Source organism: Stigmatopora nigra, chromosome 17, assembly GCF_051989575.1.
Source record: "Stigmatopora nigra isolate UIUO_SnigA chromosome 17, RoL_Snig_1.1, whole genome shotgun sequence".
In the NCBI taxonomy this organism is placed as follows: domain Eukaryota; kingdom Metazoa; phylum Chordata; class Actinopteri; order Syngnathiformes; family Syngnathidae; genus Stigmatopora; species Stigmatopora nigra.
In genome coordinates, this window is record NC_135524.1 from 5142460 (window position 1) to 5166882 (window position 24423).

Consider the following 24423-nt stretch of genomic DNA (forward strand, 5'->3'; position numbering starts at 1 on the left):
ATTTCTCCCAATGTTTTTACAACCTCACTCAACCTGTCAGGCCCAAATCAAATTTTGTCTGGCACACACGAGGGAGGAAGATAGGTATGTGTATCAGGTCTGAATGGCAGTTTTTACCCCTCTGGCCTTAGCCCCCTCCAATGTGCTCTCGTCTTTCTCTCCTTCTTTACCTGCCATTTTATCTAAGGCATGTGGGAATGGAGGGGAAGTGGTGGAGGATGTTGCTGCTGACAGGCCACACTCCAAGCCGACACCATCACTTGAGCTCATGCAGATTAAACCCCAATTTGAGGCCCTTAGAGGCCCTTCTTCATGGCTCCCATAATTCCTCACTCGTAGGAGTGCAGTGCAACTTATCTCAACTGTCACCCACCAAAAATGTGCCTGGCATTTTGGTGATTTTCAGATAAATGATAAGTAAAGTTTGGGCTTCTTGGGTTAAATTATGCATGCTTCAGCAACTTTCTATGGAGCAAAAATCCTCAATATATTAAAAACTGTCTCCTACTGTAAAGTTAATATAAGGTTCTGACAATATTTATTGAAGTATTTCTTTGCAGGGGGCAATTTGGAATGCAATGAGCTCTATATATATAAAATGCAGGTTATATTTTAAACTAATACATACATTTTGCCCAATTAGGAAAGACTTCAAGTGTCAATGTGCAGGCAAACATGGATTTCTATTTAGGTATTCTATTGTGCTTATACAAATCTGCACAACTACCTTTTAGGAAATTATGTTCAACATAAAAGATTTGAGGTGAGGATGTGCTAATCACTTGGGCACTGTGCCACATTCTTTCTATCTGAATTGTTCAAATCAATACTGATGTCAAGTAACACTTTCAACTTTAATCTTACTCTTGGGTTCATGTCAGTGTTGCAGCGGCCCTTCTCTTTTTAGAGACCACTTGGGCCCATTTAAAAACTCATCCAAGGGATTATTATCCAATTGTGCTGTGTTTGCTGTCAGCGCCACCCACTTAGCATTGGCCACAGATGTCCATATCAGCCGTTGCTGAGTCAGAATCTATGACTTGCCGTTTTAGTGAACCGGGCCCACTAAGTGCTTGACCACCCTGATGCTTTGCTCCATTTATGGTGTGGCTTTGAGTGGTTCGGTTATGACGGGAGGCCCCCGGGCTAACTTGGCAATGCCCAAGAAGGTTTTTAGAGCACAAGCTCGTGAGTGATTGAATGCAGTCCCCTTTGAAGTGTGTGGCACAGTCAAAGAATTATGTCAAATATGGTATGATGTGTATTGTGAGTGAGGAAAGACATTTGGTTTGTGAATTGTAAGATTTCCTCAACTCCATTTTCAACTTAAACCTTTAGGGCTATGTATTTTGTACATATACTGTACAACTGTGAATTTCAGTACTAAATTGATCTAAATTTGTTTCTGCAATAATCCATGTCCCAATTTTCTAATCTCAGTCACATTTTACAATAACAAAATGCAAGAATGAAGGTGTTGTTTCCTCAAAAATCATATTATATGATTATGCAATCAGTTGTCAGCGACTATCTAAAAACACTTTATACAGATCATAAACAAGTGACAAATAACAGAAACACAGCCTGTAGATACACTGACTAATTTATACGTGCCCCAAAAATGTCATCATTTTTATTTGTGCTCCAATAAGAACATTATTATGGTGGAATGACACAAACATCTGAGTTCTCCAATCTTCTTTTTTTCTGTTCAGTTGCACAGGGCACATCTGGTTTGCAAGGTTTTAACTCGCTTCCTTTGCTGTTTGGCCTATTGGACTAAGGACCCAGTGCTCCGTTTCAACTTAAATTGTGTCTGCATTTTGTCAAGTTGCTGTTTAAGAAGAGCCAAAAATCCATTACTAATAAAGTATCAACTTTCAAATGAAAAGGCAGTTTTCATATAAAAAGCTGCATCTGACTTCCAACCCTAATGAGGAAAAGGCGTACAAAAAACGAATGAAAGAATGAATGTTTTATTTCAAACATATCGGAATAACACAATGAATGCAATAAAAGGGAAAAAGTAAAAATGGAAGGACAGATAGTTTTCAATGAACTGCACATCATCATATTTAGTGTTTCTTTTAAGAAACAAATGAAAACCTGTGGTAAAAAACATATAATATTTAATACTCTCAAATATTTTCCTGGCTAAAGAGAATATATTTTCTGGCCCTGACATCATATGAATCATCATTAGCTCTGTGAACGCATACTTTGGACAGTATATTACACCACACCTTGAATTTGCCATGAAAGAAGTATGAAAATGGAGCCTGTCACTGACTTTCTAGCAGTCAAGGATGTTAACGTCTTTCCTTGTTTCAATTTCTTCCAGATATCCGTAGGTCATAAACGCTGAAACACTGGAATCCTTTAGTATCGGTTGTGCCGCCGATAATACCTTTAGTTCCTTGTGCACAGGTCAGAGAAATACAAAAAACCTGAAAAGTTGCCTCACATTTTACATTACTGATGGCATTATTTTGATCTTGTAATGATAAAATATTAAAGGATGTAATGCCAAAAACTACATATGTTCAATCAGGGTTTTAAATGCAGGAGGTTGAATTCCGAGCACAACCAAACCATCCTACTTTTGCTATTGTCAGACAAATTTGGAATCTTAATGCAGCAACCGCTTGCCTTCCATCTGTACACTTCTACTTGGGGTCTTGTCACCTGACACCGGGTGCATGCTAACGCGCCGTGAGAGGCTCCTCTGTCGAACACACACAAATATGCACACACACACACACACACACACTCAAAGCCTTGCGCTTCCTGATGACAAGTGTAGAGGGACGAGAGCCAGAAGGCACACAAGAATGTGGTTTCACTCTGCCGGTGAACAGGTCTTAAGAATTAGCCTGTTCATTGAGGGAAAATGTTTTATTCATTTATGTATATATTTATTTTATTTCTCTCTGCCATTCAAATTTCAACTCTCCAACTAAAATTTAAATATATATATGTATATATGTAATAATGATTCAATTAAATGTATCCAATAGTGTAAAGTAGGGACCATATGCATATACATCATAGGTTAAAGCTATTTTTATACATTAAAACTAAAATTTTAGGCAATAATAAATCAACTCAAAGAGAAAATATAGTTGTTTTACAAACTGAAGTAGTGGAAGTGTATCTAGACTGTATCGTCGATATGTCAGGCATAGGAGTGCAAAATTGTGTGTGCATGCATACGCGTGTGTGAATTGACCTGTACGTAATCATATAAGGGATTAAAGGGATTTGACTTTTTACTGGCCGTGAGAAAAGGCAATCTAATCAACCTTTAAGGCAGTGATGGATGCATTTGCAGGTCTGGGCACGTCACCCCCACATCTAGCAACAAAAGAAAACAGACATAATGTTTAAAAAATGTGTTTCTTCCTATCTCCATCCACTCATAGAAATGCACAAGTCCACACCCAATGCATACACGTCAAGTGCTCAGTAAAGTCACTTATGTGTGTAGTCGGATCTGAGCAATTTGCTTTACCTGACTGATGATGGCTGTGACTGTCAAGGTGGAAGAAAGGCTTTGTTGAGTTGGATTAGCTGCCGCGAGCTCAGCACTCAGGTTACGCTCCAGGTTAGAGTCAGCGAGCAGTAGATGATAGAGAAATGCAGCACTCTGTGACCTTTAGGTGTTAAACTGAGACCTCTCCTCGACTGAAATGACCTAACGGGTTGAATGCACCACATGATGTCCTCAGTTTTAGCTGCATGTATAATTTGCTTTACATAAAAGACCATAGTAATATCTACATCAACTCACTACTTCTACATTATATGAAATGTGAGTGTTTTGTTCACGTCCTGTCCAATTATTTCAACAGAGAAAAAAAGAAGGAAAAATCATAGGACAAGTCCAAAGGTTTGTCCGTTTGTGATTATAATGGCTCTGAATCAGCTGCTGACAGCCTCTGTGTCTGTGAAATTGGCTGTTGTTCACAGGGTAAACGCTATCTGAGAAGCGTTGATCCTCTAAAGTGTTTTTGTGTGTGTTTAGCACAGTGAGTGCTGAGTGCAGTGTAGGTACTGTGTATTTTGCCGCGTGTGTGTTTGAGCAAGAGTGTGTGCTGATTGAGCCAGGTTCCAAGTGTTTTAAACTATGGCTTTCTGTCCTTTGTAGCGTTAATCCACAGATTGAAGCCACTTTCACCCGAGTAATAATTACAGTAGTGCACTAGATTGACAAGTGTTAGTATTGTGACTAATGTAATGTTTTATTTTTATTTTTACATCTCTAAAAACACCATTTCAATCAATCATTCAGTCAAAAAAACCCATTCAATTAATGGAATGCCATGAACACAATTTCCCAACTCTCCAGTCATCTTTAAGTGGCCAAATTGGTTAGTTAGTTCTAATTGGTGCACATATCAAACCTGTGGTTTGTCTGATAAGAAAATGCCCCACCCCCTACTCCCACCGCTTTAGGTTCAAATGTAATGAGAGGAAGGATGTACATTAAGGACCACAGTACTTAAAGTCATAAAAAATAAGAATAGCTGATGATTATGAGCATCCACAGTCCAACCAGTGCTTTAGTCCATTATGTGAGGACTCAGCGAGAGTGCTCATTTCTTTTTATTGCCTTTCTAATGATTATGGATGGAAAATACTGCACACAAGATGACAGAGCTCTTTGATAGTGATAATGGTGGTCAAACGCCATAGAGGACAAGAGTGTGGGTAGTAGTAGTAGTAGTGGTAATAAATGAGGACAGAGAAAGTGAAAAGAGTTGTGTCCAGTATTATTAAGTGTTAAAATCTCGGCCCGTGACTGAAAAAAAAGGCAGTTGGAGAGTTGGAGGGAGTGATGGTGTTATAAAATGAGCAGAGATGAAGGGGAAAGATGACAAGTCCACCCTGCATCTCTCTTTTTGACTCCCTTGAGGCAGTAGATGAGAGATGAGAGTAATTCTCAGTAGTAAGATACTACTGACTCCCCCTGAATACAATTCTGTATCATCATTGTTTTCTTTCTTTATCTTTTCTTTGTTTTCATATATTGTAAATGGCACATGATCAAACAATGCGACTTAATTACATTTCATCATTCAGCTCTAGTCAAAGGCACATTATTATACGTGTACACGTGTTTTAAATATTCATGTAAGCCTGAACATATTTGTAAACACACTCCTTTTAATGGGCTCCAATAAAGCAAAGTATTCTTTTAAATTACTATTTAAAAATACATTGTGTGGACAATGACCAAGTTGATGATGCCAACATTTTTCTCTCATTGCTTGTACTATCCCAATTATTTGGCCCTCAAGACAATTTTCTTTGGTAATGACTCACATTATTGGAGATTGAATGTTTGTATACATAGTAAATGACAATATAAAAGTACTGTGCAGTCATATAGGAAAAAAAAGAGGTGACTTGCCCACAAATAAACTGGCTTTCAGATAAGATCCTGGAGGTTAAGTACTTAAAGCTAAATCCCTTGTTTGCACATAAATCTTTTTTTTTTTATTCTCCGGACCATACTTTTGATAGACTCACCTTCAGTAACCTGCTGTCTCTTTTCCTAAAACGGGCCAGTAATAAAGGCTAGAGTGTGAGAATTGACTGCCCTCAAAAAGCTTTATTTAACCCAGACATTCAGCCTTTGAGGAAAGAGTAAAAAGAAAGGCATTTGCTGACTAAGGCATCGGAGAAGTAGCTACACATGTGGCCTATGTGTCTTTGCGTATGTTTTAGATAGATGGAAAGCAGCCTGAGATGAGGTGATCTTTCAACAGTGGTTCCATTGCTTCTTTATGGGCCTCTCCATCAATGCACAGTTGTAAATTCTTCCTCGAACGAACATGTATCTGCTGACATGGTTCTTTACTTGTCATTGCTAAACTTTTTGGATTTAACGGAAGGCACTCATCATGATGAGAAATAGGTTGATAACTGACCTTGTAAGGGTGATTTGTGCATTTCACAAGATCCATCTTGAGGCATGTGAAACAGGAGGTGCTCAGAACATTTCGAAGAATTGAGTTTCATTAAATATTTGAAATAGTGAGTGGCTAACAGCTGGTAATTTTACTTTTGGACTGTCTTCTCCATCATAGCCAGATTCCTGTTAATCTTTGTGGTCCCTCTGTTCAAAATAAGACAAAATGTTCTTTCAGTGGCAATTCAAACAAGAAAACCCAGAAGTTCCACGACTCAGTTTCTCTCACCCTAGGACAGCAGTAGAAACACATTTGGGTGGCTTCCATCCAGGGAGCTTGTACTTTTAGTAATGACCTACAATTTGTGACCAGAGATTAGGGTATAAACAGAGATTGTAGATCCTTCTTCATCATGCCAGACTGACAGAGACCGTATCATGCTGACGGTGCGCCAATCTGTCTGTCGATCTCATTCTCATTCAGACCCCAAGATACTTGAACTCCACCCTGAATTGGAAATTTCACTCCACCCTCATCCACTGAGGAGCATGGTCTCACATTTTGAAGGTGCTGATTCTCATCTCAACTGCTTCACAACACAGCTGTGGAGCCCCTCCTGTGAGAGTTTGATGAAGCTATGAAGCATGAAGCCATTTCTATGTATAACTTATAACAAATTCTCCCACCTAGTTACAGATTCCTAACAAGCAAACCCAATAGGTCACTCACACTGACTTTATGTTGAAGTGTACCTATATCTCTAGGTAGATTAATACATATTATAGCATACCTCTCATGTCTATTTATGTTTCGTAACAGTATGAAATCATTTTTATGCATTGAAATGTTCCCACAAACAGCCAAGAAGTTGCATTATCAGTACAACAGATTGCTTTGCACATTGGGAATATGTGAATGAGGAGTCTCTGCCAGAAATGAACTGTAACCCCTCAGTGGGATTAAATATGAGATAGACCCCACAACGATGTGGATTGTAAATTAATACTTGGCCTTTTAACTCTCATGTACAAATCAGGGCCCACTCCCAACTCTTAGCGGAATGTGTAGATCAGAGATGGACTGATTTGCTGACTGATGGACAAGACTTTGATCGACACTCAGTGTCAAGGGGACAGGGTCTGCGCTGTTATGGGCCCCAGCAGGGGCAGATTGAGCAGACCAGGTGGTGTACTGGCATGTGCGGCACTTCTATGTTTAGCCCTTACATGATGTTGCATGTGCTGTTTTTTTGAGCCTGCTGTGGGAGTTGAAAGCAAAGGGGTTGTGGCTGCTAAGTGGTCAATGGATATTTTAGAGCTGGTTGAAAACGTATTATTATTATTATTATTATTATTATTATTATTATTATTATTATTATTATTATTATTATTATTATTATTATATTATTGGATTTGACCTCCTATTTTTTCTCATTAGCTTTCTTTGTCATGCATCCATGTTTTGAAAAGCTGGAGGGCAACATACCTGCATCAACATGACCTCTGGCCCGTTTAAAAACCCTCAAGAGGGGGGGCCAGAGAGGAAGTAAGTATGTGATTAAGCTTTCAGCGGTCCCTTGTTCGATGAAGTAAAAGTCTAAGGGAGGTATTGCAGCTTGTCTCCAAATTCTCTAGAGTACATTTTAGTTGAAACTTAAGAAGAGTCTTAGTGGCCCCTGCTGTGCATGTTCCCCTTATAGTTATTTTCTACCAGTTTTACAAACCTACTGATGCCCATACCTGCCACAGTTAGCCAAGTTTGACCCCCCAGGCCAGCATGCATACATTAGCAAACTGCCTTTAAAACATCCCAGCTGTGCTGCCATGTTGCAATTTACTGTAAATGTGTTTTAGAATAAGATTTAGATCAATCTTCATTTGTTTCACTAAGGTTTTAATTGAAAAACAAGCGACCATGAATGGATAGAGACACACACACACACACACACACACACACACACACACACACACACACACACACACACACACACACACACACACACACACACACACACACACACACACACACACACACACACCACAACTATACAGGAAACCGAAATCACATGTGTACCCACTCCCTTCTTCCACAGTTCTCAAATGTTCTCACATCATTCTAGCTGCTTGTCTTTCACATTCCTCTCACTACTCAATGGTTGTTTGATATGCCACTTTGCCTCTCTCTCTCACTCTTTCTAACTACTAATATCTCACTCACTGTCAAATAAATGGTCTTTGTAAAAGTCAAATTAAAAACTGGCCATCACAGTCTCTCTCTCTCTCTATTTATTTCAAACTTCTAACACAACATTCTTTTGGGGACTTTTTTTTAGGATCTTCCCATCGAACACACACTACTCAAGCGAGACAGCCCTACCACACTTTGAAGTGTGTGAGACCTCACTCGTGGATAAGTGCTGGTGTTATATTATGTGTGTGAGCATGTGTTTGAGGGGGTGCGCGGATGCAAGCGCGTGTATGTGAACGTACATGTGTGTGTGTGTGTGGCACTTTTGCAGGCTTGTCATGGCCAGTTGATTGACTCCAGACGTTGTGGGTTCCTCTCTTTGCCGCCGTCCCCTCCTCCAATGGTTGCGGGTTTAGAATGTGTGGGTAACAGCAGCATGAGGGGCGGCCGGAGCTCCCTGGGGTGTAGTAAAGTGATAGGGGAGGCCGAGAAGCTTGGATCGCCCCTGGGGAGAAAGGTCAGGGGTCTGAGACTCCACCATGGTGATCAGGGCCATGCTCGTCAAACACACTTCAGGTGTGAACCAGTTTGTGTATGTGCAACATGTGACTGTTTGGGTACATCTAAATGTAGTCCTTGTTTCATCCCAGTTCACAATTTTCAAATTCTATGAATAGAGGATAATAAAAAGGTGATAAAAAGGTGTAAAGTATTTATACAAAGGTTTTTGAAACATGTGAAACATACTTAACCATCAAAACATAAGGGAATTTTTCTTTGATCAAATATAAAACCTGACATATTCTTGTAGCATTAAGCATTTTCATACTTGATTTTTAGTTTATTGTGTGACTTCTAAAATGCCAGTACAACTGTCATCCATCTAATACTTCAATCTACGTTCAACTTAATGCTTCTAAAAATAGCCACCAGCACTTATCCAAGAAGAGAAATTACTGGGCAGTTAATGTGGAAGCAAATGGAGGCCACTGTGTCTTGCACTTCACCTTCCATTTTTCAACAGCTCTGATAGACGGTAGTGAGGTCACTCCATCACTTACTTTGAGCCACTGACCAAAGACTCTCAAGCTGAATAATGGACTGTCACTAACCCTTGACCTAAGCTCACAGTCTATAGTGTCAGATCAATATCGGCATACTGAGCAGCAGCATTCGACATGGCTTCTCTTAGGTCAATTTCTCTGTGCTTAAAAGAAGCATCCGCCAAAGAAAATGTCCACACTATCCTACCAACATATTCCCAGCTATAAGGTGGCTTATAGTGGTCAGTGGCACACGTGCAAGCAGCAGGTGATGATGGAACATTTTTAATGGAGTTATTTTAACGGGACCTTTCCAATGCCTCCTGCAGTTACAGTATGTGAGCATCCGAGTGCACGTTCTTGCTTGTAGGAGCTCATGTGCTTGCATGTACAGACTTTCAAGTATGAATACTATGCGAGCGATGTTGACCGAAAGCGGCATCTTCCTTTGATCCGAACTGTATCTTGTGAACTGGTACCATGGCAACCAAGCAATTGTCACAGATACAGAAGTGATATTATGTATTTTGAAATACAGCTTGTAAATATAATAATTTGAGAATTGTTTGATAGTTGCATATTATTATAGATAAGTACCATAAAGAACATTCTACATTTACACACACACACTGCAGCTGCAGCTCGATTGAAGAAGTAGTGATTTACACAGTGAGGACCACCAAGTTTTATAAACACACAGTACTTGTACATTCTTCCTGACTGTGTTTCCTCTCACTCGCTCTCTGGCCTGTGTTGTATTTTTTAGGTACAGTATCTTAGGTGCCTTCCCACAAGAAACACAATGTGTTTTCAATCTGAGACCAATTATTCATCTCCCTTGGCTTTGTTCCCAGCAGAGACAGAGGAAGAAAAAAAATAAAAACAAAACTGAGGACTGTCTATACTTTACAGGCTTCATTTTCCCATCATACTGCAGTTAACTCCCCATTGGACTAGGTTAGTTGAAAGGTACATTACACACATAACCAGAAATTCACTAACAGATGTATGTATAGAATTAGCTAACTCAGTTAAAATGACTTTAATTTCATTGCGGCAATGCTAAATATGATGGGACATGTATTTAATTGGTGAGATAGCAATTGACACTCCCAGCCCTGTGGGCAGATTGCCTAACCTCTTTAGTGAGATCATGTCAAAACCAATGCCTGCCTTCTGCCCCTATTTGCACAGAGTACCCCCTAGTGGGAATGCCAGGAATCTCATAGTTGATGCCAAATGTCAAGAGTGAAGGGTTAGTAATTTGAGGAGTCAATTATATCAATACACAGTACATTTATGTGTATATTTATATACACACGAGAGTATATTTTTGTGCATTTGAGTGGGTTCAGACAGGAGTTTTTATTAGCCAAAAATATCTCTCTATACATCAGAAACATGTTGATGGAAGATAAGCACCTCAACTCCAGACATGAGGAAAACATAAGAGTTATATTTAGTTTGTTAGTCACTCCATCTTTTATGTTCCCTTTTTTTCAACATTTCTGGATCAAATCAGTGAATCTTTTCAAGCATAGCATTAAAAGCACATTTAATGCATGATGAATAAAAAAGAAATGTTTTCCTTTCTATGCTTCCCTTCATTTCTTTTTATTGGTTACCTGTTCCAGTGTTCCACAATGTTTCTCTCTTGTAATTTATTTTCATCACTCCCTCTGCAGTCTTTTCCCTTCTCTCTTTTTATCACCTACTATCTCCTTCTTCAAAAGCACACAAACCAAACGCTGTGTTTCTTTTCAACCATTCTGGCTATAGCACTCAGGCCAAAACAACAGGTGGGGCTAAAGAAAGCAAACAAGGGGGGGCAGTTTACTGAAAAGGTGGATTATCCATAGTTACTCTGTGTGTGTTTTGCTGGAAGCTCTAGTTACAGATTCATTGATAAGCTCCTTTTACTGACTGATTCTACCAATCCAGAATCATTCATCCCCCAAAACAAAAAGATGTAGGATTTTAAGTTATTTATTTACAGAGGTCTACTTATAATCTACAAGCATTGAAATGTAGTGTTGTTTTTAAAGTTAATGTTTGATTCCATTTTTGTTTTCTACCCACCAAAAAGAAAACAAAACTCCCGCTGTTCCAACAAAAAAAAGGAAGAAAATCCCGTTTTGAAATTCCCTGTAAATACTAAATGTATTCTGAAGCTTTCACAAATAGTCAAACCATTTGAAAATACTGATAGTTGCTTTTAAAATGACGTGGACTTGCTGGTTAAATAGGAATCCCCAATTAGGCTTTTTGTGGCAATGAGAGTGCCACTACTGCAGTTAATATGCAATTACAATTAACTTTCTATGCCAGAAAACAAAGAATGTTACCAAGGTTCACACACCCCATCCCCAGCATCACCACAGGGGTTTGAAACACACACTTTGAGAACCAATGAAGTAAATAAAGCAATATTATTGGGTTTTTCCATCTTGTGCATGTGTCAAACCTAGATTCGCAGTCTTACTTCATCTTAGATATGTTTACATCGGAGGTAAGTGGAATCTTGGTGTGTGACATATAACTTCTTTCACTTTTACATCTGTATTTGATGACTTAGGAGAAAAACTGTCTCAGGGAAGGCACAGTGGGGGACGCCGGATGCTCTTAGGGAAACGATAGTCAACATCAAAGCTGACATAAGCAGGAGGAAAAACTCTGATCAGCTTCTTCCTTAATTGAAACCAAAGGAAAATAAAAGCTCAAAGTGTTGTCTATTTAAATACATCTTGAGGCAAGCTACATTTTTATACCTTTCCAATATTTAATTTATGTTACTTTAAGTATATTTAGATGTTTATATGGCTAACCTTGGAGTCAACAAGGAACAATGGCCTCTGACTGTTTGACTATTCATTCGCTGATAATGACTGCAATTGATGCGAGTATTAAGATGTTGATTATCTTTTTTTTAACTTGATTTAGGCATTTTGTTAATAAATTGGGGGTTATTATAAGGCAACACTAAACTCTGTAGTTATGTTTGGTTCAGTTTGATAGGCAGCAACTGAAACTAGCAAAATTGGAACTGACATATGGGGTTCAGTAAAGACAGAAGGACAAATCAAGACCGTCCACTGCTTCTGGCAAAGGTCATGAGACCGTGGAGCCGCTTGACCCCTGCTAGTCATAATATCGGCAAGCTGCATTGAAATTAAGGCTATGAAAAGACATGTTGTGTTTGCCTGGAGCCATAATCTCAAAGGTGATGCTTTTTTTTCTAAAGGAAATAAGATCTTTGGTTTCATATTTGACCAGAGTATATAATCAGAGACAGAAAATAGAACGTAAATGATTATGCCATTAATCATATAGGTGTCATTTTTCAGCCTCTGCAAATACTATTGGTTGCCCACTAATTTTGCAAGACTAGCACTATCAGTGGAATGATAATATGATACTCCGGACACCTCTCATAATGCTACTCATGTCTCACAATAGCACACGTGTCAGCTGCAAAGGCTGTACATTAACCCTTTTATTTTCCCCGGCGTTTCACCTGGCTTATCTGCTGCTTTTGCAACAGCATCCACATGAATCTTAACCCGTTTTTCCTCATGTGAAGCAATTCAATGTGGCTCTTGCCAAACTAAACAAAGCTGTTGCATAGTTTCGCAATGCTTGACCGGCAAATACTTGAGCACAGTCACTATCCTTTTCTTTTTCTCCTCTTTGAAACTTCTATGTCAGTGAATAGAGAGGATGAGTATTCCAGACATCTGCAGCATGTCAGTGATACTAATCCTCGGCCTATTAGCAGCTATAGTGACACAACCAGTTAGTTGCCTTAATCACCGCCAAGTAAAAGCCTCACATATGCAACCTTATATTACACTATTGGGAATACTGTATGTTTCCAATCCTTCTCGTCTCTATTGAATATCTATCTTATCCCTGCTGGGTATTTACTCCCTGTCTCTTTTCCATGCAATTTACAGTAGCCAAAATTGGGGGGCATACTAAAAGCTTTAACACATGCTTCATTTTCCAAATTGATGCACAAGTTGTCCTCAGGCGTTTTAATATGTTGTTGAAAACCACATTGTACAATGGATCCACTTAAAGTGAATAGTCACTTGACGATTAGGCCTTTATGAGGTTATCATTTCTGCATCAGCACAACTCTTTAGCACATGATACTGATACATAGCTTTTGAATGTTGGAGGGGTATCACAAAAGAATTTCTGAAAGGGCATGTTACAGAGGGATTCAGTAGAGTCTTATAGGGGGGGTTGCTTGATTGAGTTTGGCATTGAAATGCTGTAAACAGATGTAGCCTGGACAGAACCACGTATTCAGACTCCAAACCCGTTTTTATTTCAACAATTTTGGTCTCAGAAGGCTAATTCTGTCCAAATAAAAGCGCACGTGGTTATAAAAAGAAAAATCTATTAAAAATGAACACAGGGATCTCACAGGATTTTTTGGGCTTTCATTTGTTAAGTTTTAATGTTAGAACAAGCAACTTAATAAATCATCTAAGTACATTAAATGGACTAAAATATGGTACTTAAATGTGTATTCCTTTTGGTTGAGGGTCACTTTTCTTTTTCAGCATCTGCTCCATTTGGACAAAGCATTTTTTTTTTTAAATGAATGAGTAGTAAATTAGTTTAGGGTGGGGAACCCTGACTTGTACAAACATAACCCTGACCTCAACCCAATCAAAAACGTTTGTGATGAAATATTATGAGCCATTCCCTTGGTCTCTGACCTCTTGCATTTTTCTGCAGACTGATTGGACAAAAGTTATCTCAGAAACATTTTGCAAGTTACTTCATTTCAAATATTCATGTCTAGCTTTGTAAAATAGCTCATTCGTCATACACTACATCGTTGTCACATAAACTTCTTTTGTGTATATTATACTAATATATTACTCCTTCCTCTAGGTTTTATCGAGGGGATTACCACATTGATGTCTGCATAAATGACTACCTTGATGTCTACTGCCCACATTACATCAACCCGGTTTCTGATGAGAGGGCCGAACGCTACGTGCTTTACATGGTGAACTATGATGGCTATAGTTCATGTGACCACACCGCCAAGGGATTCAAGCGTTGGGAGTGCAACAGGCCTTTATCTTCAAATGGACCACTCAAGTTTTCTGAAAAGTTCCAGCTCTTTACCCCCTTCTCATTAGGCTTTGAATTTCGCCCCGGTCGAGAGTACTACTACATCTGTGAGTATTTTAATACTTATTTGTATCATTGACAGAAATCACCACAAAAAAAAATGTTAACAATGTGGTTCCTTGAAGTGAAGTCAAATTAAAACACAAGTTATCGGGAGAGAAAACTTCTAATGTCTAGTCTAGTCATATAAACTGTTTTCACACCCCTTTTTTACACAGTCAGCCGTAAATTAACACCAGACAGATCAACAATCCCAGCTTTATTGTTTTATTAATAGAAATAATAACACAAAAGGTATTCAAGAACTATTTACCAAGACATCAAACTTACAACAATGACAATTTGACTTTTCTCTTGAAAGAGATTGAACGTCACATTGTGATAAGGTCACATTGTTTTTGGTTTATTTTGCTAAGATTGTGGTACAATGCTGACATTTTGAAAGTAGTTGTACTTATTAAGTCTCAGAAGGTTATTGCGTTGGAATTTAATTTTTGAAGGAGTGTTAGATCATGTTAAGACACGCATGATTGCTTTAGGGTGTATCTCAAGCTTCTTTAAATAAGATGAAGATTGTGATAAAGTGTTTTACGACATTAGTTTACGGTGTTGTAAATGAGGTTCAAACAAAGGTTTGTATAAAATGAAAAGTGTGGGGAGTAGAAGAGGTCGTTTGGGTTTTTAGTGTTGTGTGTTTTTGATTTGTCAGTTAAATTTCATTTGTTGCGGACTGGCTGAGCTCGACTTTCTCTTGGCTGCTTCTGAGAAGACTCAGGAAAACAAGCAGCTGAAACTTATGTTTTCATAAGTGATGTCACTGACCTGCAAGGGCAGAAGAGAGGGATTAAACCAGATGCAGTGGCTCCCGATGGTAGATTTGAGGTATTTCGATAGCTCTTCAAGTCAAAGATAAGTATAGAGAACCAATAATAACTCGTTTTGGTAAGACTCAACTGACATTTAAAGTTAAACTGAAGAAGGACTTCACTGAATTAGATAAAGGCTAGAAACTGAATATTCATGTGGAGATTAGAATGTTTTTTTTTTTTCGAAAGTCTGTTAAAATGGTCCGTATCAAGTTTAAGTTTGTAATATTTAAGAAATGTTATTGCAATTGACACTATTATAAGGTGTTTTATTGTTTCTTTAGCGTTTTATGGCCACTATATTTAATTTTGCTCACTGTCTAAGACTAAATTGTTGATTCAGAATTTCAAATCCACTTTATTTTGGTCTGGACCACCATGCCGATAACAGCTTTTCAGTCTTAAATTGTTTGACTTGTTGTAAACTCAGTCCTCATCTGTCTCAGCAGCAGACAGTTTGTATTAAAATAATTGGGGTAATGTTATCATCCTTTTTTTTTCATTCCACTTTTGTTTTTGACAAAGCACAGTGGGAAAGATGTCATGAACGCGAATATATACAAATGACTCTTAAATGACACTGTAGCTTTCAACAGGAAGCCCATCAAATGTGTTGAGCTGTCTATAATAAGAGCCAAATAATGTAGTACAGCTGTTGAATATCTCATTGATTCAGCATGAGAGTTTGTATTATGCCGTGTTTATGCTAATAGTATGCGCAGTAAAGTATGTTTTAGCAGCTGCTGCCGCTGCCATTAGTCCCATTGCCGACTGTGTCGTATTGGAACAATGCATAACAATAGCTGGAAGCTCATTGAAGCATTGTGCCTCAAGTTTGGGGTTGAAATTCTGTAAGTGACAAAGTAAGGTGGGGGTCATGTCTGCTTGCCTCTGCGAGACAGATACTCCTTTATCCTCCTCCGCGGTTGATTGTCACTGGCCCCAGGCAGGAGGGAAGTAGAGGCGGGGTCACGTCAAATAGATGACACCTGCTGTTGGCTACTGACCGTCTGGCAGAGCAGACAAGCGCACACCCGAATAAAGGACACGCAGAATTGCCGGCTCGTCCGGCAAGGTCAAAGGTCACTAAGATGACTATGAAGTCATTGCTGCTGGCTTCTCAAGGCCTCAGAGGGCGGCATGTTTTTCTTAGAGAGCCGCGGTAGAGCACGGGAAGCCTGATCCTAATCTCGGGGGATAGAAATCCAATTTTCAGAGGAGACAGTTGAGAGTCTGGCTCTCCCCGTGTGAGAGAAATGACTGACTCCCCCGTAAAGCCCCCAACGCTTCAAACGCCCAGGCTCAGCACTTGTGTACACTCAGCACAGATCTACATCGATAATGACGTGGGCTTGGATAGCACAAGCGTCTTTCCCTTTAACTTCTCACTGAGATACAAGGACAAAAGGCCCCAACATAAACCAATTCTCACACATCTGATCCCACAGTATTTATATCAAGGTCTGGATAATTCACCTTGCAAAGAGGCTTTACATAGATTTTGTGCTGTCTTACTGCAATGTTCTGTTGGCTCCAAACCTGAAAAAACAGATCCACCGACTTCAGCCGCTTTCATACTAAACTGCATTTTTGTGTCAGTTTTGGCCTTTTGTCCTAGAAAAAAAACATGTGTTTTGAGCTATGAAGTTACTTCTTGAAAAGACTGCGAAGACTAAACTAGTATTTCCTTATTTATTCGTATTATTATTTTCAGTTATTCGTTAATTTAAATGTTTCATTTCACATAGAATCATTTAAATATATTTTTTCTTGCATGGCAAATCAACATGATTAATTCATTGGCTGCCATTGACTAAGAAAGAAGTAATATCATTTTTTACTGTAAGGGTTGGCTTCAATCATTCAATCTCAATTTGGATTAGACATCTATCGCTGTCCGTGGTCCTGCAATAGATAGTCATCATATTATTGGGAGGGCTATAATTGAGCAGCCTAGTCATGAGGATTATTATCTCTTTATTCACCATTTTTTAGTTGTTGTTGTAAAAATGGGTTTATGGTGATGGCTTATTTTAGCATTTGAAGATATGGTGTTACTTCTTATTATAACCTTCCATTTGTATTTGTGGGCACGCATGTGTATCATGGGATAGAACCTGTAAAATTCAGAGTGGAAATTGCCAGGGGAATTGTTAGCTAGAGCAGAAGTTCCGGTGAGTGGCGGTAGAGCTCAGCCGTCTCGCTCCAAGATAGAAAAGCCAGACTGTGACCTCAGTGGCAGACATGAGGAAAGCAAAGGCGACACTAGTGTAATTGCTCGTGTGCTTGAGTCTGGGAACAAAAAAAGGCTGAGGAAAGAACCCAGAGGAGGATACTAAAATGAAATGTGAGTGACAAATTGAATATAAAAGGATTCAACTTGGGAAGCGAACTTTGTTAGGAACACAGGAAAAATCATGTTGGTTCTTACATGACAAATGTAAATGTGATAAGAATTGACTTTCTTAACGAAATGTCATATCTTAAGGTGTCATATGTCATTTCTTGGTGCATAATTGCAGTCATTGTTGTCAAAGAGAAACAAGAGTAGATGTGTGTTTCTCCCTTTTTTTCCCCCGCTGAGGTGTTGTCTTTTATCTGTAAAGTGCTTTGGCCTTTTTAGAATTCTAAAACATGACAGTAGTCTCTGTCATTGTTGATGCACGTTATCACGGAATGCAAAACAAGCAGATACAATGCAATTTCTGTTTACTTGTGATGACATTTGAAAAGGTTAGAAATGCATAAAATGTTTACTTATTACTAGTTACTGTATTTGTTACCGGATAATTACTATCAATAGATAGCCAATTCGCTAGAAAGTGTATAAAACATTTTCAAAAGTCCCCATGAAAAAAAGGCTATCCAGTGTCAGGAAGTGCTTTAATGTGGTATTTTATTTCAAATTATGACTGTGTATTTCAACCTCTTATTAGAGGATTTCCAACTACTAATTCCATCAAATTAAAGCTGGCTTACTTGGCTTCTCTGAAAATTTCAAAACATCACAATTTTTTCTGTTTGTTAAATACATGCAAAAAAATGTAATTTAACATCTTGAAGAAAAACTTGTTTTCATAACTGTCAATAAACCTATACATACCAGTATATTTATCCATTAAAAAAATATATTTCACTTGTAACTGGGGCAATAAACTTAAGGTAAGCCCAATAAATTCAATTTGCACTGCTTCCTTGTTTATTTCATGCATAAACAAATTTTAAAATAGTTGTAGAAATGTAGGATTTGTTCAAAACAACTGAAAAAAGTCAAATTTTTTATAATACACATACACACTTCAGAAAAGAAAGTGAGACTCGTAAATATTGTCAGCATGTGAGGTAAGTTATTGGATACCGGCTTACATGGACAGACACAGTGTGATTGACACTGTTTCTCTCACATTTAGTGTACCCCATTTCTGTTACTTGACATCCAAAATTCCACTCATGGCAAGGTTTACGGCTTTTTCCCCCCTCTCATGAACATACAGCATCTGATATTACATCTTTGGAAATAAGAGCTTCGGTCACGGAGAAGAGTGGAAACGCTGACAGTAGATTCACTGCTGGGTCAGAATCTGTCATGCTGAGTTTGTAGTTGAGACAGAAAGAATATTAGTCCAATTTAAACAGATGGAGGCAAAACGCTGCCTTTTTTACTCGAGCGTTGTCATGTAAATGTACCCAGCATGCAAATTGAAGTAGCAAGAAACTACTGAGGTAATTATTATTATTTTCTTGCTCGTGAGAAGACAGAGAAAAAGGGTTTTTGGAAAGACGGCACGCTTTCGAATATTCAGACAACAGTGAAAGCACAAATTAAGAGTGGTTCAATGATGTGTTGTGGTTTGCAAATGATTTCATTATCTCAAAATTTTCTGGAAAGAGGGAAAAAAATGTGGATTTTGAAGGTGAGCGCAAGAAAAATGAACAACGGGGATATGAAGTTGACATTGCTTTGCTCTATGTAAATGTATACTCAGTTGAATGTTTTCACACCTGGATGTGGTAAGGGAGTTCAGAAAAGAAGATAAAGCTCTTCTGGGGTGAACTATTTTGAAGGAGTTAAGGATAATTCCTCCTCTTAGAAGAAAAAAAATGAAAAAAGAAACTATCGACCTTGCATACTTGTTCATTTTTAGTTTAGTTTGAAGCAGCTTTTTATAGTTACTATTCAGATTAAGAGGAAAAAATATGGACATTGCAAAAACACAAATTGGGGTCATGATAAGTAAAATAATTAGTGTAAGTAAGCCTTTTTTTCAATATAGAAACATTAAAATATAATTTTAACTTACCAAGTATAATGTACCAGGCTGTTAGATGCATATTGTTTGAAAATATCAATTATTTTCTGAGTGTGAAATACAGTATATGAAATAAAAGTAAATATTCCCTTAATAATGACTGATTTTTATTTTTTATTTTCATAGCTTCCCTCACTGACGCCAAAGGAAGAAGGAGCTGCCTCCGACTCAAAGTCTTTGTTAGGCCGCAGAGTAAGTTTTTCATTGTTTTTACTTGTAAAATGATTGACATCTGATTTTTGGTAATCACGCATTTTCTATCCTCTTTGTGTTTAAGACAATTGCGTGCGAAACTCTGGGAGCGTTGAGGAAGGAATCGACTTTGACGAAAACAGTCACAACAGTCTAGAACCAAGAGGTTAGTGGATTTTACAGCAGTGTGTCTTGAGTGTGTGCATCCGCGTCTTTTTGTGTGAGCATGCTCTGTAACATATACTCAATATTCAAAGTTCAATACAACGCAACCATATGAGATATTTATTTTGATTTGGCAATTTTGTTTACTCTTATAGCAATAGACCATGTAATTTTGTTAGCTATACTCTATTTACAATGTTGTTTTTAGGTTTTACCACAAATGTTTTGTACAGTAAGTATACAATAATTGATTTTTTTGAGTTTGATTTATTTTATAAGCACTTATTATTTAACATATTCATATTTGTATTGATCATATATGTGTATATAGGGATGATGTGGTTTATCTATGTATTTTAAGGATTTTTTCAACATAACTATGATCGATGAATTAATGCAAACCAATCAAAAAGTTGAATCTAGATTAATACTGTAATCACCACATAATTTAATTATATTGTGTAGCTCACAGTAGATGGCATTCAAAACCTCCAGATTTTAAGATGGAATAAAACACTGAGGGGTATTAACTCTAGCACCAGTACTGTATATATATATTGTTGTTTTCCACATTATAAAAATACTCACACCTTTGAAACTGTAACTATAGAAGGGATTATATGATGCACAATTCCCCCAGTGGCTCTATTGTCTTTCATCCCAATGATGTGTCTGACACTTTGATTTCACTCTGTGACTACAGCCTGTTTATATGGCATGCCATACTATATTATATTGTTTTCTCCTGTTACTTAATAGTCACAGGTGGAAGTGGAAAGATATAAAATACATCCTAAATCCTTTTTTAAACAGAGAACAGTTATTGATTCTTGAAGTATATTTTTACTACCTTGGAAATTAGTCACTTAACACTAAATGCAATTAAATTATATTGTAAGTATCATGGTTATGTTCATGGAAGTATTGATACCTCTCTTGATGGGATACTCAAATGTGCTATAGACAGAAAGCTTGCTAAAAACTGTGTGAAAGAAATAATTTTAGCTGTTTTTAAAATCCCTTTATCGGCCATCTTATTTTTTATGTTAGAATGGGAATATTACTTTATTGTTTGACCTCTGCTGTGTAAAAAAAACACAGTTACACACGCCTTAGCTGAAGAACAAATCTTTACTTTTATCTTCTTTTTTTGCCTTCAGATGACATCAGTCACGAGTCACCGGAGCCTTCACGAAGCGACGTAAACTCTGCCGTACACTGCTGCAATTCCATGTTGCTTCTCAGTTCCAGCATCATACTCCTGGCAGCTATCTTGTCTTTATAGCGCTCATTCTAAGGACAAACCTAAGAATTGACTGTCCTAATTGGACCACAAGCTGCCCTACCTTGCAACCCCTCCCACTTACGGAGCACTTTTTTTATTCCATTAAAAAAAATCAAAAAAAACTAAACTAAACAAACCGATAAACTCGGACAATCTCTCTCTCAGTGAAAAGCAAAGGGACCATGAAGGTTTTCGTTTTGCCCCAGTACATTTTTGTTAAAGCAAACATATACAAACAACATCATTGTTCACATTCTTCTAGGAAGCGCTGCAGAATCACTCAAAATTTACAGGCCTTTTTTTTTTGTCTGCAACATCGCATAAAACCCCGTCAAGTAATATCTTACGTCAGAATCTCGGGTCATTTTTGCTTGTGTGGGGGTTGAAGGGCACTCTTGTCACAATGTAACCTTCCTCAGGTGATAAAGGAGTTAAATGATTTGTTATGAGACTGAGGAGTAGCCTTGGTGAAAATATCCTGAGAACTTATAAAAAAAAAGCACTCATTTTTAGTATCTGAAGTGAAGCAATTTATTGGTGTTTCCCTCCTACCCCCCTTTTTTTTAATGATTCACATATTTCATGTGTATCAGCCAACACGGGTGTACAGTAAAATATTTGAATGATGTGCAAGGTATTTTGTTAGGTAGTTTGTTCGTTCATTTGTTTTTTTTTTTTGTCCTGGCAACGTGTTTTATTTATTGTGATCCATTGTGCTTTATTCTCACTTAGCTCTGGTAAATAAAAAAAGGTGATAAAAACATATTACTACAATAAATCATCAGGTTAGATAATACACTTTATTTGGAAACTCATACAATACTACTCAATATAGTTTGTGTATTTGTTATAGTCTTGAATGTTGTTGAATGGTCTTTAACAAAGTCTAGAAAGGAAGAAAAAAAAGTCTGATGTATGATCAGGGTGTAAAAATGTGTTCAAATCTGTTATTAACTCGTTCATTTTGACATAATTGTTGTATATAGTAACACATATCCTAAAGAGTTCAGGGATGTTTCCATAGCTGAACTAAAATATATACAAAAAAATAGCCACAATGAGTTTAGTCCTTCTGACATGAAGCAACACAGATTTCAACAAATGGGGATGATGCAGTCTTGTGGTAGACTTAATTATAGACAGCATTGCGGTACCTCAATCGGGAATAAGACTCGATTTTTGCCATTGCTTAACTTTGTGTGAGCAGGTAAAATAAGTCAATAAAAGTTTCAGTGCCATTGAAAAGCAATGATTTTAGACCGATTGAACATTAATAAAACTAAAAACTGTGTTGTTGGGTTGGAAATTAAATCTTTCACCCACTTTGGTCCTTTTCGGAATAGTTTGGCGACCCCTCTCCCATACAGAAAAAGTCAAAATTCTCTCATGGAAAGCTGTGTCCATTTTCATTTAATAAAGTGTCAATACAGATATTAAGTAGGGAAATACAAACATATAGTTAACAAAGTGTGGCAGTGATTTCATATACTGTTGTCATTTTTTTTTTGACGAACAAATATCATTCATTATGGGAGTGAGTTCATAACCACATCACAAAAGCCAGAACAACATCATGTTGAAGTTTTTTTTAAGAGTATTCAATCACTTTGATGGATGACAATATTCGTTTTGTGTCTAAACAACTTATTAAATCCCGAGTGCTAAAAAAGCTGCTCAATGTGGGTGCTAAAACACATACATAGATTACATGCATGTTCAAAGTTTGATGTTTTGTAACACCACATTCACTTATTTGCATATGCATTGCATGATCACCATTTCCACTTAAGTAGCTCCCAATCCTTGTCTTTTGTGGATGTTTTTTCCCTTGTATTTTCACATCGGTGCAACTGTGCAAAAAAAAATATGGATTTGTTTGTATCCTTTTATTTCTCAACATTATATCCAGCCTCCATACATCTGAGTTTAACCAATATTAGTCATTTTCTCCGCTAAAAAACGAATCTTTACCCGCGGCCATGTCACCATGACAAAAACAACCAATTTCCTGGATACTGTGTATCCAACGTCGAATCTATTGTATCATACAGTGTTAGATACTTTGTTCACACCCTTCTTTGTGGGTAATCAGTAAGAAAATAATGTTTGATATTAGAAACTTCTTTCATTTTGTATGCATTTTATATAAAACATAGAAACATTAAACCCTTGGGATGTTCATTTTGTGCAAATGTGGAGCATATTAAGCATGTAGTGGTCATCTTACACTCATGAATCATGGAAAGGGCCTGAATGAATACCAGATGGATCTTTAAGAGCTACAAAGTATGTTTTCCTTTTTTTTACAAGATACCCCAGTTCACACAGGTTTTTCATTAAAGCATATATGGGTGGCTCTTTGTTAATCATCACCTCTATTTGTATGTGTCCTCTCTGTCACGGTGTTACAAGAGTTGCAAGTTCAACTTCTATAGAGGATGTTTGATATGTTCTGGATAAACTGTGTAACTAGGAATGTTGATTCTAAGGGTCTGTTTCTATTTCACCTGAATTAACCTCCCTGTAACCTGCAGCTCTTTTTTTTTTTTACTGATTCTAGTTTCCAAAATAATGTCCCCATTGTTTCGATCTAGAAATGCCATGGTGTCAATATTTTTCTCAGAAAAGATTTGCCTTTTAAATCATTGTTTTCTATGTGCTTCCCCTGTTCTTTTTCTGATTATCTTCTTTGTTTTCCTTACTTTTTTTTGCCCCCAGAAAGTGCGTTTATTTGTAAATACACGTGTTGGAGCAGCTATAACTAATGAAAACAATCATGGAAAAAAAAAACGGTGTAATAAATATTTCTTTGTCATTGTAAGCGTAGCGTGTGATTGTATCATTAATGATTCGGAAATGAATGACAGAAATACTGGCTCAGTCGGAGTCTGCCTCACACAGATTGAGTTAAGAAGAACAAATGTTTCTCTCGGATCGAAAGGTAATATGCAGAGGGAAAAAAAAACAAAAAGAACATTTGATTAATCTTTCAGGAATGTGGAGTGCTTGTGGGAGATTCACTAGAAAATCGGTTCATATCCCTTTTTGCTCCTCACTCAACATGACTTCTTTTTTAATTCAAATTAATAGCCACTTTCTTACCAATAGCTATCATAGGCCTCAAATCACCTCTGTGTAGTTTGAAATTGAGTTGTGAGCTGGAATAATGTGTTTCATTTACTTCTTTCTTATGCAGTGGTAATTGATATTCAGAACATTCTGATTGTTTGATTACTTTTGAAATATAGTAATATACATAAAAATCCCCCAAACAATTATTAATTAGATTTTTTTTTGAAGAGCCCC

At 37.5% G+C, this 24423-nt stretch overlaps 1 protein-coding gene across 1 annotated transcript in view; it reads left to right on the forward strand.

Moving 5' to 3' along the window:
* Positions 1-23938, forward strand: part of LOC144210720 (ephrin-A5b-like) — a 50138-nt gene extending 26200 nt beyond the window's left edge. The window contains exons 2-5 of the mRNA XM_077737554.1: positions 14054-14346; positions 19602-19667; positions 19753-19833; positions 20993-23938. Of these exons, the coding sequence (XP_077593680.1) occupies positions 14054-14346; positions 19602-19667; positions 19753-19833; positions 20993-21117 (565 nt within the window). The 3' untranslated portion in view covers positions 21118-23938. The remainder of the gene's footprint in view (positions 1-14053; positions 14347-19601; positions 19668-19752; positions 19834-20992) is intronic.
* Positions 23939-24423: the final 485 nt, after the last annotated feature.